The sequence below is a fragment of the Haliotis rufescens genome, unplaced genomic scaffold (assembly GCF_023055435.1).
Source record: "Haliotis rufescens isolate VD_foot unplaced genomic scaffold, xgHalRufe1.0.p SCAF_1, whole genome shotgun sequence".
NCBI classification, from domain to species: Eukaryota; Metazoa; Mollusca; class Gastropoda; order Lepetellida; family Haliotidae; genus Haliotis; species Haliotis rufescens.
In genome coordinates this window covers 39182879-39201119 of record NW_025963779.1, presented here as the reverse complement: position 1 = coordinate 39201119, position 18241 = coordinate 39182879, and the positions used below count along the sequence as shown (strand labels likewise).

At 41.7% G+C, this 18241-nt stretch overlaps 2 protein-coding genes across 5 annotated transcripts; both read left to right on the top strand.

Annotated features, from left to right (window-relative positions):
* The first annotated feature begins 48 nt into the window (after positions 1-48).
* LOC124135753 lies at positions 49-10245 on the top strand. Of its 4 annotated transcripts, none has more exons than XM_046501283.2 (3): positions 49-144; positions 961-1064; positions 8020-10245. In XM_046501283.2, exon 3 carries the CDS (start codon positions 8071-8073, stop codon positions 9826-9828), a length of 1758 nt encoding a protein of 585 aa, XP_046357239.1. In that variant the 5' UTR covers positions 49-144; positions 961-1064; positions 8020-8070; the 3' UTR covers positions 9829-10245. The 4 variants fall into 4 exon arrangements, with proteins under 4 accessions (XP_046357239.1, XP_048252248.1, XP_046357238.1 ...); XM_048396291.1 differs by having other exon boundaries at positions 961-2205; XM_046501281.2 differs by lacking the exon at positions 961-1064 and adding an exon at positions 2068-2205 and having other exon boundaries at positions 57-144.
* A 2435-nt stretch (positions 10246-12680) lies between these two features.
* Positions 12681-16765, top strand: LOC124135752 (somatostatin receptor type 2-like). Its single transcript, XM_046501280.2, has 2 exons — positions 12681-12809; positions 13140-16765. Exon 2 carries the CDS (start codon positions 13148-13150, stop codon positions 14174-14176), a length of 1029 nt encoding a protein of 342 aa, XP_046357236.1. The 5' UTR covers positions 12681-12809; positions 13140-13147; the 3' UTR covers positions 14177-16765.
* The last annotated feature ends 1476 nt before the right edge of the window (positions 16766-18241 follow it).

Sequence of the window (18241 nt, the reverse complement as noted above, 5' to 3'; positions counted from 1 at the left end):
ACTATCGAATAAATTCATAAAGAAAATTATTACGGTTAATACTGAAACTGAGATTTGATGCGCACCTGCGAAGCGAAGCCCCAGTACAACAGATATAAATATTGCTCGCTCAGTTACGATTAATTTTACTTTATAATTTTATGAGTAAGTATGCGTAGTTGTATTATTTGACGTTTTCACTGCTTTCCAAAATGTATTCTTCAAATTTGTTCTATAAATCCTTATAAACCGGCCATAATATTGACAGAACGTGTTGGTTTTCTTAAAAATTAGAAATAGTATTGCCATTCATGCGAAAGGACGCTAAAATGTATGTTAAGGACCCAAAATATTATCCCATCAGTTATTAGTTGACTAGAGTGTAGTTTTTATTGAGGTAAAAATGCAGTTTATGTTATTTTGTCTTCTATTAAAGCCGCAATTCAAAGGGCCTATCTTTGTTAGTAGGTCTTAGGGTATTTTCTTATCTTTCAAGAAATATAATGGCACAAGGAATTGCAGTTAATTAACAAGACATAATTTCTTGCATATTGTTCAAGAAATAATCAGTGGTCAGCCTCTGTAACTTGATTGATTGTATGTCATCGTATCCCAATAGCGTGGATCATTGCTCATAATATCAATCACAGGAGTGTCTAGTTGTTTGGCTGGAATATTGCTGAATGAAGCTATAACAGACATACAAACAAACATATCGTGGTCAGGGTTTAACAAATGTAAGCGTAGCTAGTTTTCCTAGTAGCAAGAGTACCTGTGACATATTCATAGACGAAACGCAATTACGACACTTATATTTTGTTACTGTTTAACTAAGTTTTCTCACATTAATACTGAAAATAGATCTACAATAATGAAAATTAGTTTCCACCATTTTCGAACCATTTTAATCATAGTCAGTTTTTAACATTAAGCATAAAAATCAGGGGGTCATTGTCATAACAGAAATGTTATAATTTACAGATTTGGGGGAGGTCCCTAGATGTTCCATGGAAAGTGCATTAAGAATCAAAGCATGACACACTAGAGATGTCTGAAGTAGCTGGAGTATATTGGGATTTACCAAGGTATTTTCATAGTTATGGGCAACTTAGAGATCATATTCAGCCTACTGTTGACACCAAATATGTGTGAAAGTTACCAAACTGAAACATGAAATTTACCATTTCAGGTTATTAAATTTGTTTGCTTTGCAACTGCTAGTAGTATTTCATTAGTAACATGACTAATAAAGCTTATAAAAGGTGTAAGTTAACTCATTTAGTTTCACATTGTTGCATTGAATGCTGTGTTATAATGCCTCTAAATTTAAGAAAATAAAGACTGAAAACATACCAATTTGTCTGCCAAAGGCACTTGGTTTAAACTCCACAATACATCCCTGCTAAATTCTCCTCATTAATTCATGCACAGAATGGGAGTGGGGATGAAGACCCTTCCGCTTATACTGCCCCACTTTAGGCCAAAACTTTACTCTTAATCCATGGACAGAAGTGGGGAAAAGAAGATATAGCCGAGGTCAAAATCTTTCCCTTGAATATTTATTGTAATGGGCTGTAATGAACAAGTATTACTTCACTGAAATGTGCATTGCACGATTTTTACAGATTTTTCTTTTCTGACAAGTTGCACTTGTTTGCACTTAACAGTTTAGCAGTTTTGAGTTAGCTTTAAGATGTTTAATGTAGCAGCATAGTTACTTGCTTAGAAAAGCTGTTTCATAGTTTAAGGGTTATGGATCAACCTCTAATAAACTCTACTTGACACTCTGCAAATCCAACATTTGGAATCTGGAATTGCTTGCATCTTGATGCCTTTCAGATAATCCTACAAATTTGAATGTATGTCGATATATTTAACCAAGTCGAAGTTCTCAATCATCAGGATCCTCGACAATCTGGTGCCCATGACATGCTCCCTTTAACCTACATGGATCAAATATATTCACAGTGATCTCTATTTTGACTGGTAGTTGTAAAATGTAAAGCAATGTCAGATTGGCAGTTGAAGTTGAACCTACTAGTTGGCTAGTCCATAACCCTGAGTCCATGTCAATGTCCCCTATGTTAGAAGTAGGAGGACCCAGCCCTGGACCACTGAAACCTCCTCGTCTACCCTTGACCTTCCACTGGTCACTGCAGCAGCAGGGGCCTGTCAGCCATTGTTTAAGTACCTAAGGCTATCAGTGAGTGCTGGTTGATGGTAATGGTAAGCAGTTTGATATTATTAATGTGTTACCATTTTCATACATGTCATCACATTTCAGTATCATGTCTATCAAGGTAAGGAAGTCTTGACGTGATATTGGTCACTTTACTAAAGAACAATGATCTGCCTAGTTCTATGATAATAATATTGAATAAAAAATTGAAATTCCATTGTGAAGCTAAAATGTGTTTTTCTTTTGAAATCTGTATATACCACCAGACACCCTATGGTACTGGTAGTAGTGGGACGATACAACGATGCATCAGTGGATCACAATTTTTTACTTCTCGATACAAGTATCGATCACAGTTGCACACTAAGTAAAAAATATCAATACTTGCTTTTAATGTTTGTTGTAATAACTGTTACACCAAACACTAACTAGTAGTGAAAATTAGTAGTGAAAATTAGGAGTGAAAAAGCAAATATTTTCATCCACTGCACCATACTTGACACTGCCAACTGTAAATCATAAGTATGCCAGGTATTTGGCCACACTGTATGAAAAATATGGCTTAAGCACGACAGATTAGAGCACATACAAGTATGATACATATCAGAACATAAGCAAGGTATCATTATACGTATTGGATCGCACAGTTGGTGTACCGTCCCAGCCCTACCCTATAGCATAGTAATGGTCGGGTGAGATGGATGTCAGAGTTTTACTGTGATAATCTCATTACATAGGCAGATAGGTGTAATCATCCTCTTGAGGCAAGGGAGTTAACTGACTGTAAAAGTCCAGTTTCCACTCTTGCTGAACTAGGCTGGAATTTCTGAAATCCATTGTAGCACCACCAGTGGCTATTACGAGTCCCTTCTATGTCCCTCCTATTAACCAATCAGATTCCACCTCCCATATCACTTGCATGTGCTTCAAACAAAATGGCGGCGCCCAGTGAACACAATCTGATTGATGATCAAGATCTATATTGTAATAAAATGGGCCTTAATTTGCAAAGTGCATCAAATCATGTGAGTACCTCAATAAAAAACATGAAAAGATTTGGATATCTTGATTTTTTTACGTGAGTTTGGTTGGACTATGCATTGACTCATTTGTCCAGCCAAAATGTAACTCCATCATTCCAGCGTAGTTCAGCAAGGGTTGAAACTGGACTTTTAACTCCCTTGCCTCGAGAAGATGAAGTGAAGTATAATATGCTTTGTGAGAACTTTGCAGACATTGTCTTTAAGGTTCACTGGTTGTTCTTATCTGATTTGATGAGATTTTAAGCTCAACTTGATCATAAGCCCAACTGAGTTGAGCTTATATTATGATATGTGTCATCTCTAGGCATCCTCTCATATGAAACCGACAAAGCTTTAACATATCATACATGTTTGTACTTAACTATCCAACAAAAATGTGCTTTTTGAATTTGCCAGCTGATTATCTTACAGTGAATTTATACAGTATAAACATGATAAACATAATGCTTGGATGTGTTACTGGGGTTATAAAATGATTCAAAAGAGATGATACGCTGTTTGTGGCCTTAACTCCTCGACTTTGTAGAAAAGAGCTGATGATAAGTATCTTGGTGTGTGGTCATCAAATGATAGTATTCCGATCTGTGGCGGATCTTACTGTTTGGGTCTCAAGTAAAAAATGCAGTATTAACAGTAGACAGGCAGTATTAACATACAGTCTGTGGTGATCACCTGCCTACATACAGTCTGTGGTGATCACCTGCCTACATACACTCTGTGGTGATCACCTGCCTACATACGCTCTGTGGTGATCACCTGCCTACATACACTCTGTGGTGATCACCTGCCTACATACGGTCTGTGGTGATCACCTGCCTACATATAGTCTGTGGTGATCACCTGCCTAAATACACTCTGTGGTGATCACCTGCCTACATACGGTCTGTGGTGATCACCTGCCTACATACGCTCTGTGGTGATCACCTGCCTACATACACTCTGTGGTGATCACCTGCCTACATACACTCTGTGGTGATCACCTGCCTACATACACTCTGTGGTGATCACCTGCCTACATACTGTCTGTGGTGATCACCTGCCTACATACACTCTGTGGTGATCACCTGCCTACATACACTCTGTGGTGATCACCTGCCTACATACACTCTGTGGTGATCACCTGCCTACATACACTCTGTGGTGATCACCTGCCTACATACGCTCTGTGGTGATCACCTGCCTACATACGCTCTGTGGTGATAATCTGCCTACATACACTCTGTGTTGATCACCTGCCTACATACGGTCTGTGGTGATCACCTGCCTACATACAGTCTGTGGTGATCACCTGCCTACATACGGTCTGTGGTGATCACCTGCCTACATACAGTCTGTGGTGATCACCTGCCTACATACACTCTGTGGTGATCACCTGCCTACATACGCTCTGTGGTGATCACCTGCCTACATACAGTCTGTGGTGATCACCTGCCTACATACACTCTGTGGTGATCACCTGCCTACATATTCTCTGTGGTGATCACCTGCCTTCATACGGTCTTTGGTGATCACCTGCCTACATATGGTCTGTGGTGATCACCTGCCTACATACACTCTGTGGTGATGTACCTGCCTACATACGGTCTGTGGTGATCACCTGCCTACATACGGTCTGTGGTGATCACCTGCCTACATACGGTCTGTGGTGATCACCTGCCTACATACAGTCTGTGGTGATCACCTGCCTACATACAGTCTGTGGTGATCACCTGCCTACATACACTCTGTGGTGATGTACCTGCCTACATACAGTCTGTGGTAATCACCTGCCTACATACGGTCTGTGGTGATCACCTGCCTACATACGGTCTGTGGTGATCACCTGCCTACATACACTCTGTGGTGATCACCTGCCTACATATGGTCTGTGGTGATCACCTGCCTACATACACTCTGTGGTGATCACCTGCCTACATACACTCTGTGGTGATCACCTGCCTACATACACTCTGTGGTGATCACCTGCCTACATACACTCTGTGGTGATCACCTGCCTACATACACTCTGTGGTGATCACCTGCCTACATACGGTCTGTGGTGATCACCTGCCTACATACACTCTGTGGTGATCACCTGCCTACATACACTCTGTGGTGATCACCTGCCTACATACGGTCTGTGGTGATCACCTGCCTACATACGCTCTGTGGTGATCACCTGCCTACATACGCTCTGTGGTGATCACCTGCCTACATACACTCTGTGGTGATCACCTTACATTATACATTGTCTGTCCATCCAGTGATTGTTACGGTACATTTTGGCCATCCCCTCTCAACCCACAGACAGGCTTAAGGGGTTGCCACTGTGCATGGAGGTTCACATAATTCATATTCATTTATAGACATAGATGTCATTGAAGCCATCTGTAAAATGTTTGCCCATTTTGTTCTTCATTTATGAATATGAAATGTCATTTTAAGTAATTACATGTATGTGCTGTGCAGAATCACATATAAAATGTTGTTTTTTGCTTGATTGTATGTATATTATCTGAGTAATTGTGTTTCTAAAATGTGAGCACAGAATTCTGCTCTAATTTTAAACGTGCCCACCCAATGTCCTGCCATGTCTGCATGTATCATTATGAAATCTCATATGAAACAAATATACCCTCTGCTCAATAATTCATTAGTATATTTTACTGTTAGGCATCCATTTAAGGAACTTGATTTAACATGCACCAGGTGCATGCTCAGATGAAAACCTAGTTGCACCAGACAAAATCAGGTTGCACATGGTCCACTCAATTTATAAATGTTGAAACATAGATGCATAAACTAGTCTAAATAAATAAAATCTCAAATCTCTGATGACTGTGTCATGATTTTATATAGAGTAATGACATATAGCTGTAAAACATAAGAGGAACATACATACATAATCTGGCAGTACCCAGTTTGATGACGTCAAGAAAACATGACAAATTACACGTAACACAGGGATCAGTCATGTAGTATGTTACATCAAGCTTAGAGATATTGAGTGTGTTCAGAGGTCGGAGTTGTGTGGAAAAGTAAGGGTTAGTCAAACACAAATATATTATGTTTTTACATGCAGTTGGTGCATATAGACATACATATTAAGTTGCACTTTTCAATGATACGTTGAAATATCAGGCACTGACTGTGTATTGTTATATTTGGCACACATTGAACCTTTGACCTTCATATACTGCTGTGGCTGCCAGAAGTGCTATGGCAACAATGATGAACATGGAATCTTGGCCCTCTTCATGAGCCACTAAAAGTTTAGTCTGGCATATAAAAACTGGTTGTCATCATGAGCACAATTTAGAGAGACATGTACAGTCTGTGCCGAATACTTTTGAGGCCACTACTCCGAATGAGTCTCAGCATCATAGTTTTGTACTTTGGAGTCTTATTATATGGACCATACCTACATGGTGTATACTATTACTGATGAATTAAATTTGTATTGAGGGATAAAACTAGTACTGATGTATAAAACTAATACTGATGGATAAAACAAGTACTGATGCATAAAACTAGTCATGACGGATAAAATATGATTTTGAGTATTTCGGTTGAAAGCTATGTCCAAACACAGGATTCCTGTGAAGCCCTGGCCAGTCATGTAAGTATCAATATGTAATTTAATAACGATGCAGGGGCACAGGCCGTCTAAGGAAGCATAGTTTGCTATGCAGAGTCCCGTCCCTTAGAAATTTTGAATAAAAATATTATTTTGATAGTACTGTTGAGATTGTATTAAATATATAGATATATAATATGATTTAATCATCATTTAATACCGATAACTTCACCAGTCAACACATTTCCAAGCTGAAGGTTGCCATGAAGAATGTCACTCACTGATGTGTGTAGATGCAACTTTCATTCTTTATTCATAAAATTTGACTGTTATTGCGTACTTTTGTCCTTTATTTCAAATTTGTATATTTTGACTGAATGGCCACTCATAATATACACCATGTATTCAAGATGTTTAGGGAAATTGTTTCAACTTTTTTTTTGACTGAGCTACAAGGTTAAGGTAAAAAAGGGTACGTAATAGGTTTGATCCATCAATTAGGCATCCTCATTCATCCAGGGTATTTTACCCCTTTTCCATTAGGATAGATACCCTAGACCCATTTGCCACCATAGTTTCGTTTTGGAGTTCAATTCAAGGTATGCAAAGCTAAAAAAGACGTCCAATCAAGTTATGTTCATGAGTCTGAGACGTCTGTGCAAAGTTACTGATAAGTCAGATGGAGACAGTGGCAATGAGTTCAGGATATTTATCATGATACAGTGGAGATGTAATACATGGAATGTCAAGGATTATTTGAAAAGTTCAGAAAGAAATGAATGATGGAGCTTATTCTGCTGGGCAGGTACCGGAGGTAATCCAAACACCAATGCACTTTTCATAACTGATGGACTGCCTCCCAGGTCCAGTGGGCAGAATGGCTGCCCGGAGTGCATAAGGGCAGTGGTTTGTTCTCTGGCCGTGACATACCAAAAAATGTTAAAAAATGGTGCTTGTTGTTACCCTACCTGTGCTCTGCATTAAAGAGATAAAACAAGGACTGGTCAACTTGGATTCAGTATACTGTGTCTGAGTGGGGTATCCATGTTAAAATGTGGCATGGTATCTCAGTGGACTGGCAACATTAAAGTGGATTTAAGTGTGTCATACACAAACTTGCACACACGTTGCTGTATAAGTGCAATTTTCTTGGACATGACATTAAACTTTAAATGTGTAATAAATTCATGACACTCTTAAAATACTATAAGAGTTTTTGCACTGATTGTGATGGAGAACTAGTTTTATTAACTATTTTGCAGGGGCAGTTACATGGAAGACGTAGGTGTTTTCTGTGTCCAAGTCTGAAGGGAATGATGGAAAATGTACCCACATCACAAGGAGGCATCTTGGCCCAGGATTTGCCCAATGTTGTGCAGGCCAGTTCCACAAGGAGCTCCAAAGGCCATATCAGTGGCAGACAAGAAGGGAGTACAGGCCCCATTGGGGATGGATCTTCCATGAATATAAATATTTCAGAAGCTGAACCTCCTTTGAAAAAGGCCAGATATTGTGACATAGTTGAGGGGGTTAACCGTTCCAGTCATGCACAAGGAATGCCAAGTGGTGAGAAATGTCAAAGGGGAGCCCAAGTCACAAATGGTGGTCTGGTCTGTGTGGAAAACTGTTCTGGCACAAGAAGCTGTTTAGAGCCACTTAAACATCAACAAACTGAATCAGATGAGATCATGATACCCTGCGCTAATGATAAAACAGTGTCTGCTGGTCATGATATGGGTAATCAAGAGTGTGAGAGGACTTCTCTGTCAGGGCTATACCATAGTTCCTCAATGATTGCTCAACAATCTGACCATGGAGATTCTTCTATGTCATATCCCAATGGTAGTGGCAGCACTGATACCACTGATGTCTCAGATGATGACATAACAGATGCATCCAACCTGGTGCTGTCAGTGATCAAGACTAAGGTAGACATTCAAACAATGAAGTTGTGTTTACAGCATAATGCAGAGTCACGTTCCAACCGCCTTTCAACACCTGCTCCATCAGTACCAGGGGCAGTAACTGGTGCATGCTCAACAGTAGATGCCAGTTTAAATTTAGGAAGTCTAGATATACAACCATCTACCTCTTCTGGATCTATCTCAGGACACCGTATCATCAGTGAGGCTGCTGTAGAGGAGCCTTCTACAGGAGAATCTCAAGGTCAGTCAGTACAGTGTCTAGAGCCTAGAGGAAGTCCTCAGTGTAGAAACACCTGTATTTGTAACAATGTTCATTGCCAAATGTGTAATGTGCAGAGACAGGCCCAGCTTTTCAATCCACCAAATGTTCCTGACATACCTGATCAAGGTGCTGGTCATCTTGAACATTGGCAAGATCAACACACAGCTAAGGCTATTGTTGATAATGCCATTAACAGAACTATTGAAGAAATGGTCATAGCTCCAGATCCACCAAACATCCATGTAAGAAGAGCAGATTTTGAAAATGAAGGTGTTCTTCTAGCTATCAGAGATCAAGGTCTATCTGTCAGAAATCAACAGCCTATTCAGAATTTGCATGATAGACTGGAACCTGTTATCAATCAACTAACTCAAGCCTCTGAACTTGTCTTTGCTAGGAATATTGAACAGTCCAGAACTACTCCAACAATTGAGAGACAATTTGATGACACATCATACCAGAATTCTGCCGTGCACCCACACACAACACCCGAGACCTCATCTTCACTTGGTTCTGCTCAGGATGCAGATGAAGAATGTGGGCTTGATTATGATGATGGCTGTAACTCAGATACTGCATCACTTGAGTGCATACCAGACTGTTCTGTTTCCAATCTAGGCAGTGCTGACACTGTGACATATGGTCCTGGAGCTGAGAAGGACAACAGTATCCATCAAAAACTGATTCATTCCCATGTTCCATCTGTAGCAAAGAATTCCAAAGAAGATGCTGGTTGTATTCAGATGGACCAAGAGAGTGTAGAACCTGCGTCCCCCAGTCAAGTGTTTGGGGAGATGTCTTCAGAAGAAACTGTTATTGATTTTGCTGTACATGCTGTTATTGCCTCATCTGGTTTGATAGCAAAACAGAATGGAAACATTTGATTGAACACTTAACATTTTTGGATTTACTACACGTGTTACCTGCATGAGATGTACTCAAATCACAGCACTTGTTTGACTTAGATTCGAGTAAGTCACTGCCTTCAACAAAACTTGGATCTTGGATTGCTTAATGTTTTTTGAATAACTTAAGTTAGTGTCTCTGTGACTATGTATATTTGATTCTAGAAATATTTGACGCTATATTGATCTCTCATACTGTCCAAGTCTCAATACTTACACTCTTGATATAGTGCCTTTAGTGATGTTACCAAAGTTTTGTAAGGTTGCTTTTGAGAGGTTTCAAGTTGCTGGTAGAAGGTATCTGTGCCTATGTCCACATATGCATGGTCTTTACGTCCAACTTGTTATTTGTATGCTCACAATTTGTGTGTTTATTGACATAAAACTCTGCAGGAAGATGTTAGTGTGATGTTTTGTATATACGTGATATACTACTGACAAAAAAGAAGGGAACAAATTATTTGAATGTAGCTGTCATTGATGTGGACATTTACAAACCGTGGCATTCCATCTGAACAAAACATCTAATAACAATGGAATTTCACATCATGCATGAACACCACATGATGCATGTGCACATAGACGCCAAAGTATGTGCACCTATGGGGGAACTCACAATCACTAATGCAATTAAGCTAAGCACACCCTACAAAATCGAACAGATGGGCAGTGGGGTAACCAGGTGGTTAAAGCGTTCGCTTGTCACGCTGAAGACACGTGGTTCGATTCCCCATACGGGTACATTGTGTGGTTTATTTTTTAAATATTTTCCACTAGAGAGTATGTTTTCAAAGTGTAAAGGTAGGGGGTGTTTTGGAAGGGGAATATCAGAGCAACTACCATTTCTAAAAAAGAATGGGCCTCGGCTCCATCATTTTTAAGGCATGGAGAGTTACACGGAGATTTCCCCTCTACAGAAAACTGTACAATAACAAGAAGGCAAATTTCAACATCTTTCATTAACAAGAATGAAATACTCATATCCCCCTCCAATATGACATGTCTGTTGTCTGCAAGGCATTAGCCCCTGTGAACTATGTTCACTGGACATTTTTGTAAATGGCCCAGTTGCAAGCACTAAAAAAGTTATCGTTTTTTTTTGTTGCCATCTGCAGTTTATGATGGAATATGTAACTGTAATTAAACAATAATCGGAGAAGGAGGGGAGTTCTTACTCCACTTTGAGGTCATTAAGAGCAGGGGTTATCATGAGGTGTACTGAGAAGTACAGCACCAATCATCTGATGATCTGAGTAGTAGACTGGAGTCTGGAATGCTACAGCACCGGCATGATCAGTAAACAACAAGTCCAGTGTAGCTCCAAGACAGTGAGTTGAAGAGTGAATGAGTTGAGTCATTTTCCGCTGATCAAAACAATCTTCAAGATTCAGTTTTTCATTCATATCACAGCTGAAATCCCCAGTAGCTAGGACATACACATTCATGCTGCTCGGAGAGATTCTGAAGTTTCTGCATGAAATCAGTAAGTGAATGTGACAACTGTGTCCACGATCCTTTTGGAGGAACATACACACAGGCAATGCAGAACTTGCCAACCAAAAAGGAAATGTATTCAATACTGCGCGATGACATTACATCACATAGCTGGTCACGGTTCTTGACACACACAGCAATACCATGTGTAGTGTCTCCTGGATAGACTTGATATCCTGGCAGGTCTCTTTCACTATAATCATTGAGGTGAGTGTCTGTAAAACACAAAATATGAACCACAATGACAACCTTATCATTTTTCACATCTTCGAAATGAGCATTAAGTGATCGAACATTCAAGTGAGTCACCTTGAGTCCATCACCATGACTATTCAGGTGCCACTGTTCATGTTACCCATGTACTACGAAGAAGTAGGCTGGTTCGGGTGCCACTTGTAAATTGTGTTTTCACAAAAAACAAATCACCATATACCTTGTCCAAGTTCCTTTGTCAAGTGGTATATATCTCATGATGGTAACAGATCTCGGACAACCCTGCGTTGATGTTTTTGTAGAATGTGTAAACGGTTTCGAGTTATGCCCTTGCCAAACAAACATTCGGAAAACCTCAGAAACTATCATAACGCATTATTTCACCACTGGACCTATATATAGGGTACGGTTTTCTAGATCTGCTCTGATACCGCCATTTTCAGTCTAAGGTAAAGTCGCTGCCAAAAGTCTTCAGCAACCCATGCTTGCCGTAAAAGGCGACTATGCTTGTCGTTAGAGGTGACTAACGGGATCGGGTGGTCAGGCTCGCTGACTTGGTTGACGCATGACATCGATCCCAATTGCATGGATCGATGCTCATGATGTCACTCACTGGATTGTCTGATCCAGACTCGATTATTTACAGACCGCCGTTCTATAGCTGGAATATTGCTGAGAGCGGCGTTAAACAACAAACAAGCAAACAACTCGAAATTTATTTTTTTTTAAATCCCAAACTATCAAAAGGCACCAGTTTTTCATAAGACCTATTTATATGCCAAGTTTGGTGAAGAAATATTGAATGTTTTTCAAGATCCGTGCCAAGTTTGATTTTCAGTCTAAGTCAAAGTCGTTGCGAGGGAAACTCGAAAAATATATTGTTCAAAATTCCCAAACTATCAAAAGGCACCAGTTTTCCACTAGACCTACTTATGTGCCAAGTTTAGTAAAGACATCGCTCGTGTTTTTTTAGTTCTGCTCCGGAAACAAAACGTGACGGATGGACGGAAGGACGGATATGAATGTGTACCTTGTTTGGCCGGGCAATTTATACCAGATAATTGAGGATGCAAAATACGTCAGCTACACGGCCAATCATGCAAGGCACATGCTGGCTAGTGGTTGTTCCGCGTGCAATCAAATCTACAGAGAGGGAAGTATTGTTTCTGTCACTACACAAAGATAGATGCGAACAGTATAGCTGAAACGCGTATTGGACTTCTAGTGTGATCACAGACTCGTCTCCTGTACATGTAAGTATGCCGATGTTTGTGTAGACATTGTCAGTCATTGAGGATACCAGTATAAAATAGGCCCCAATCAACTCAGAGACGAAATATGATCGGAAGGTTAAACTCGCTGATGTGGTTGATCAGTCTCCATTCTGTGATAATACGATGGATCTATGATAAACTGGATAATCGAGTTTTGTTTCATTTTCTGGCGATCTCATTGTTACAAGTGAGATTGAAAAACTAACAACGAACAATGACACAAGTTTGAATACGGCTATGCATGAATTATGTAAGTATAGACATATTCATAGTATATTTACTTACTGACAGATGAATACTATTTTGCAGAGGTGTGGATGAAAGCTGTTACGATGAACAACCAAACTACCCCTGATATCAACACGGAGCCCGTCGGTCACTACATCCATTGGCCAGTACTGCTGTACTTCACTGTTCTTATCATCTGTGGCTTGCCGGGAAACACATTGATACTTTACATATATCATTATCGAATGAAGGAAACAATATTTGGGTTCTTTGTTCAAATACTTGCAACTGTTGACATGACAACTATTGTGATATCACTCCCTGGGTCGTTTGTGTTCCGATATTTCTCCACCTCCTTGGACGGAATGCGGATGTGCAAGTTCCTTATATTCATGAATCACTTTAACACCTTGTTGTCAGGCATTCTGTTTTCAATCATCGCCTTCCAGCGCTACAGGAAAGTGTGTCATCCACACGGTAAACAAATAACAAAGGCCCTGGCGAGGAAGCTGTGCCTATCTGGAATTTGTCTGGCATTTTGTCTAAGTCTTCCGATCATATTTATCGTTGGAGTGTCTAAGAGTCCGACTTTAGTTGGTAAAAAAACCTACAGTGTGCCAACCTGTGACTACGAAGCTCACATAAAACAGAAAGGAGATTCCGTAGTATATGCTGTGCTTGTGGACGCCGAGTTTGTAGGAATCGCAGTCTTTCTCATCGTAGTCTACTCCCTAATAGGAAATACCTTATACAAAAAGATGAGAGCCAATGGAAATCGAAGTAACTTTCAAAAAGCCAATCACGTGAAGAAAACAACCAAAGTGTTTCTCATGCTAACAATCGTTTTTTTGCTATCCGTGTTTCCTCTAATGATAATATCCACGATCTTTAGTTTATTCCCTGACCCTCCAAAACTCTCGGAGATTACACTCACTTTGTTTGACTTCGGAGTGTACCTCCCTCATGTCAACTGTATCGCCAACCCTGTCATTTACAGCTTCACGTCCAAGCAGTTCCGCACTGAATGTCTGTCTGTTTGTCGTGTGTGCCGGAATCAGAATTCCAAGACCCGGGCTGAGGCTACATCCGATTCCAGAACAGAAACCACATCCATGTAGCGCCCAAAACAGTAACTACATCCTTGTAGCGTCCAGAACAGCAACCACATCTTTGTAGCGTCCAGAACAGCGGCCACATCTTTGTAGCGCCCAGAGCAGCCACCACATCTTTGTAGCGTCCAGAACAGCAACCACATCCTTGTAGCGCCCAGAGCAGCCACCACATCTTTGTAGCGTCCAGAACAGAAACCACATCCTTGTAGCGCCCAGAGCAGCCACCACATCCTTGTAGCATCCAGAACAGCAGCCACATCCTTATAGCGTCCAGAACAGCCACCACATCCTTATAGCGCCCAGAGCAGCCACCACATCTTTGTAGCGCCCAGAGCAGCCACCACATCTTTGTAGCATCAAGAACAGCAACCACATCCTTATAGCGTCCAGAGCAGCCACCACATCCTTGTAGCGTCCAGAGCAGCCACCACATCTTTGTAGCGCCCAGAGCAGCCACCACATCCTTGTAGCGTCCAGAACAGCCACCACATCTTTGTAGCGTCCAGAACAGCCACCACATCTTTGTAGCGCCCAGAGCAGCCACCACATCTTTGTAGCGTCCAGAACAGCCACCACATCCTTGTAGCGCCCAGAGCAGCCATCACATCCTTGTAGCATCCAGAACAGCAGCCACATCCTTGTAGCGTCCAGAACAGCCACCACATCCTTGTAGCGTCCAGAACAGCCACCACATCCATGTAGCGCCCAGAGCAGCCACCACATCTTTGTAGCGTCCAGAACAGAAACCACATCCTTGTAGCGCCCAGAGCAGCCACCACATCTTTGTAGCATCCAGAACAGCAGCCACATCCTTATAGCGTCCAGAGCAGCCACCACATCCTTATAGCGCCCAGAGCAGCCACCACATCTTTGTAGCGTCCAGAACAGCCACCACATCCTTATAGCGTCCAGAGCAGCCACCACATCCTTGTAGCGCCCAGAGCAGCCACCACATCCTTGTAGCGTCCAGAACAGCCACCACATCCTTATAGCGTCCAGAGCAGCCACCACATCCTTGTAGCGCCCAGAGCAGCCACCACATCCTTGTAGCGCCCAGAGCAGCCACCACATCCTTGTAGCGTCCAGAACAGCCACCACATCTTTGTAGCGTCCAGAACAGCCACCACATCCTTATAGCGCCCAGAGCAGCCACCACATCCTTGTAGCATCCAGAACAGCAACCACATCCTTGTAGCGCCCAGAGCAGCCACCACATCCTTGTAGCGCCCAGAGCAGCCACCACATCCTTGTAGCATCCAGAACAGCAACCACATCCTTATAGCGCCCAGAGCAGCCACCACATCCTTGTAGCATCCAGAACAGCAACCACATCCTTGTAGCGTCCAGAACAGCCACCACATCCTTGTAGCGTCCAGAACAGCCACCACATCTTTGTAGCGTCCAGAACAGCCACCACATCCTTGTAGCGTCCAGAACAGCAACCACATCCTTATAGCGCCCAGAGCAGCCACCACATCCTTGTAGCATCCAGAACAGCAACCACATCGATGTAGGGTTCAGAACAGCAACCGCACATCGTTTAAGCGTCCAGAGGAGAAAACACATCCTTGTAGCGTCCAGAACAGCAACCACATCTCTGTAGCGTCTCTAGTATAGCAACCACATCCTTGTAGCGTCCAGAACAGCAACCACATCCTTGTAGCGTCCACAACAGCAACCACATCCTTGTAGCGTCCAGAACACCAACCACATCCGTTTAGCGTCCAGAGGAGAAACCACATCCTTGTAGTATCCAGAGCAGCCACCACATCCTTGTAGCGCCCAGAATAGCAACTACATCCTTGTAGCATTCTTACCGATTCTATTCTATACTGGTTTATTCAAGGCGCGTTTTCACAAATCCGCAAGAAACATGAAAATAATCCCAATAACGCACTGATGGCCATACCGATGTCTAAAAGTTCATCCAAATTGTAAGATACGATGTAGTAATTGTTTATGCTTTCCGATGAAACTGATGTTGTCTTTCTCCAGTACTGTATACATTTATAGTCACTGCATATACTCACTCAGTAGATGGTAGTTAATGTTTGTATATAACCACCTCTTGCGTTGTTGACATGCTTATAGGTAACCGTTCCAGGTTGACAAACGCGTGAAGACACATCACATACCACTTAGATATACTATCACATGCCTTTTCATGATCAGAAATTGCATTTATATTGCATTTATATGTCAGCTTCGGTCTTCATGAGTGCAAAAATGACTGACGAACAAACTTGATGAATTTATTATTTATATTGAACCGCAAAGGAAACTGTCATGAATATGAAAGCTAAGCTAACTGTGTCAGTGTAACGAGGCGTAACGGCGTCAGTGTCACCACATTGTTACATTGTACCTATGCTGGACACCATCATCTTTAAACAACGCCCGTCTCCATGGGGTGAGTTCCACTTTGACAGTGTCGTGAATATTTTGAACACCTGAATGACTCGTGTGCCCCCAACAGCGATGAAGTGCCCCTCATCTTGCTGATTGACTGCACCATGTCGTTATTTAGACGTGCTTTAATAAACTCAGTTCAATTATATAAATTGTTGGCATTTTTTTAGATAGTTGCACCGTTCAGGATACGGGGTGCAGTTCGCTGTGAGGAGTTGCGTCCGTCAGCCACGCCTATGTCCGATAATTTTTGGATCAGCTTTCGCCACAGAACAACTGATCAAATTGCTGTTCGTCATATTAAATTTACTAAAAATATGATGGCTCATGATGACGTGAGACAAAAAAAAAGGGGTAGCCTTGAGTCCTTCGTCGGTAGGAGGCATCATTACCGCTCATATTTCTTCGCTACCACAGGGCCATGTAACACTACATTTTTCAGCCATGGTAGGCAGGTAAGAGAGATAGTCAGTCTGATGTTAGTCCGTGTGTATAAAGGGGATTTGATTTCACGAGGAACCGCCTTTCCAGCCGTGGTCCCAGACAGGTAAGAGAGATGGTCCGTGTGCAGAAAGGCCAGCCAGTAGAACTGAATGTGATGTAGATATGTGCCGCTTCACTGAAACAACGAACTTGTAACTGTGCTAAAATACCAATGCTATTCCTTTGTCAACAATAATATCATCGACACATATCACGAACAATATATAGTATGCATAACAACATGCTAGTTTCGAGTGGGTATAAAATTAGTACAGAATGAAATGCAGGGCAAACTATATATACTCCTCACAAAAGGTTAAGCAACAAGAATTATTTTCAGGATAATATTTTTAGTAACACAGTTGTCCAGTTATTAAATTATGGAAAAGCAAAATAAAAGCTATGCGCACAATAACCAAAAGTGACAGAAAGATTCATTGAACAATAACAGAGTTAGAACGTGGAAACACACACCCTTGACAAATCGTGCAAAATGTGTTTTCTGCACGATTCGGATAATCCACCTTAATGATTTCACAACTTCCAGTCGCTGTAGATGGCCATACAAGATTCAGTGACGTGTATGCCCACCGTTGGCACGACTACAGGTTTGCCCACGTCTTGGCATGGACCAAATGTGACGATCAAGTTGCTGCTGAGGAACATTTTGTCATTTTACATTGAGCCTGCTCAAGTTGATCTAGACTCTGGGGCTGAACATGACGACTATAAACACGCCTCCCAAGGATGTCCCAAGGATGTCCCAAGCATGCTCAATCGGATTGAGTTCCGGAAATTCGCTGGCCACTCCACGTGTGTAATATTGCTTGCCTGGAGGACAACAGTAACGACTCTTGCTCGATGAGGACGGGTGCTATCATCCGTGAAGATGAAGTTAGGACCAGCTTGTTGTGCCAGAGGAACGATGACAGGTGGCATGGTAACATCTCTTTAACGTATGCCAGTCACGTTACCCCGTCTGATAACCACAAGATGCCACCCTGGATGCCACCCCTCATCATAAAGCTTCCACCCCCAAAACGATTGTGTTCTGCTATGGTACAGTTAGCGTATCGTTCGATGTTGTTCCTCTAAACACGTGAACTACCATCATTGAAGTTTAGGTAGTATCTGGACTCGTCTTTGAAATTAACATTTCGCCAATGGTTGACCCTCCAA

Coding starts and splice junctions, on each gene's coding strand:
- LOC124135752 (XM_046501280.2), top strand. CDS start 13,148: ATGAAAGCTGTTACGATGAACAACCAAACTACCCCTGATATCAACACG.